This window comes from Austrofundulus limnaeus, unplaced genomic scaffold, assembly GCF_001266775.1.
Source record: "Austrofundulus limnaeus strain Quisiro unplaced genomic scaffold, Austrofundulus_limnaeus-1.0 Scaffold4859, whole genome shotgun sequence".
Lineage (NCBI taxonomy): Eukaryota > Metazoa > Chordata > Actinopteri > Cyprinodontiformes > Rivulidae > Austrofundulus > Austrofundulus limnaeus.
The window spans coordinates 1-1,095 of record NW_013957261.1 but is presented as its reverse complement, the minus strand read 5'-3'; the positions used below and the strand labels follow the sequence as shown (position 1 = coordinate 1,095).

Genomic DNA, 1,095 nt, shown 5'->3' with positions numbered 1-1,095 from the left:
ACTGAACGAGTCGTCTGGGTGACTGAACGAGTCCGAGTCATCTGAGTGAGTGAACGAGTCCGAGTCGTCTGGGTGACTGAACGAGTCCGAGTCATCTGAGTGAGTGAACGAGTCCGAGTCGTCTGGGTGAGTGAACGAGTCCGAGTCATCTGGGTGACTGAACGAGTCCGAGTCATCTGAGTGAACGAGTCCGAGTCGTCTGGGTGACTGAACGAGTCCGAGTCATCTGAGTGAGTGAACGAGTCCGAGTCGTCTGGGTGACTGAACGAGTCCGAGTCATCTGAGTGAGTGAACGAGTCCGAGTCGTCTGGGTGAGTGAACGAGTCCGAGTCGTCTGGGTGAGTGAACGAGTCCGAATCGTCTGGGTGACTGAATGAGTCCGAGTCGTCTGGGTGAGTGAACGAATCCGAGTCGTCTGGGTGGCTGAACGAGTCCGAGTCGTCTGGGTGGCTGAACGAGTCCGAGTCGTCTGGGTGGCTGAACGAGTCCGAGTCGTCTGAGTGAGTGAACGAGTCTGAGTCGTCTGGGTGAGTGAACGAGTCCGAGTCGTCTGGGTGAGTGAACGAGTCGTCTGGGTGAGTGAACGAGTCTGAGTCGTCTGGGTGAGTGAACGAGTCCGAGTCATCTGAGTGACTGAACGAGTCCGTGTCGTCTGGGTGAGTGAACGATTCTGAGTCGTCTGGGTGAGTGAACGAGTCCGAGTCGTCTGGGTGAGTTAACGAGTCCGAGTCGTCTGAGTGACAGAACGAGTCAGAGTCGTCTGGGTGAGTGAACGAGTCCGAGTCATCTGAGTGACTGAACGAGTCCGAGTCGTCTAGGTGAGTGAACGAGTCCGAGTCGTCTGGGTGAGTGAACGAGTCCGAGTCGTCTGAGTGACTGAACATTCCGGACTTCCTGAGGTTCTGGGTCAGGACTAGAACCCTGACCTGCTGAGGTTCTGGGTCAGGACTAGAACCCGGACCTCCTGAGGTTCTGGGTCAGGACTAGAACCCTGACCTGCTGAGGTTCTGGGTCAGGACTAGAACCCGGACCTCCTGAGGTTCTGGGTCAGGACTAGAACCCTGACCTGCTGAGGTTCTGGGTCAGGACTAGAAC

The 1,095-nt window shown here is 56.4% G+C and overlaps 1 protein-coding gene across 1 annotated transcript; it reads right to left on the bottom strand.

The window, feature by feature from the left end:
* Positions 1-2: 2 nt before the first annotated feature.
* Positions 3-1,084, bottom strand: LOC106512214 (dentin sialophosphoprotein-like; the record flags this gene model as incomplete). Its single annotated transcript, XM_014000881.1, has 2 exons — positions 204-1,084; positions 3-153 (listed from the first exon to the last, which is right to left on the bottom strand). Coding segments are annotated over exons 1-2 (832 nt in total), but the record flags the coding sequence as incomplete, so codon positions are not given.
* Between the last annotated feature and the right edge of the window lie 11 nt (positions 1,085-1,095).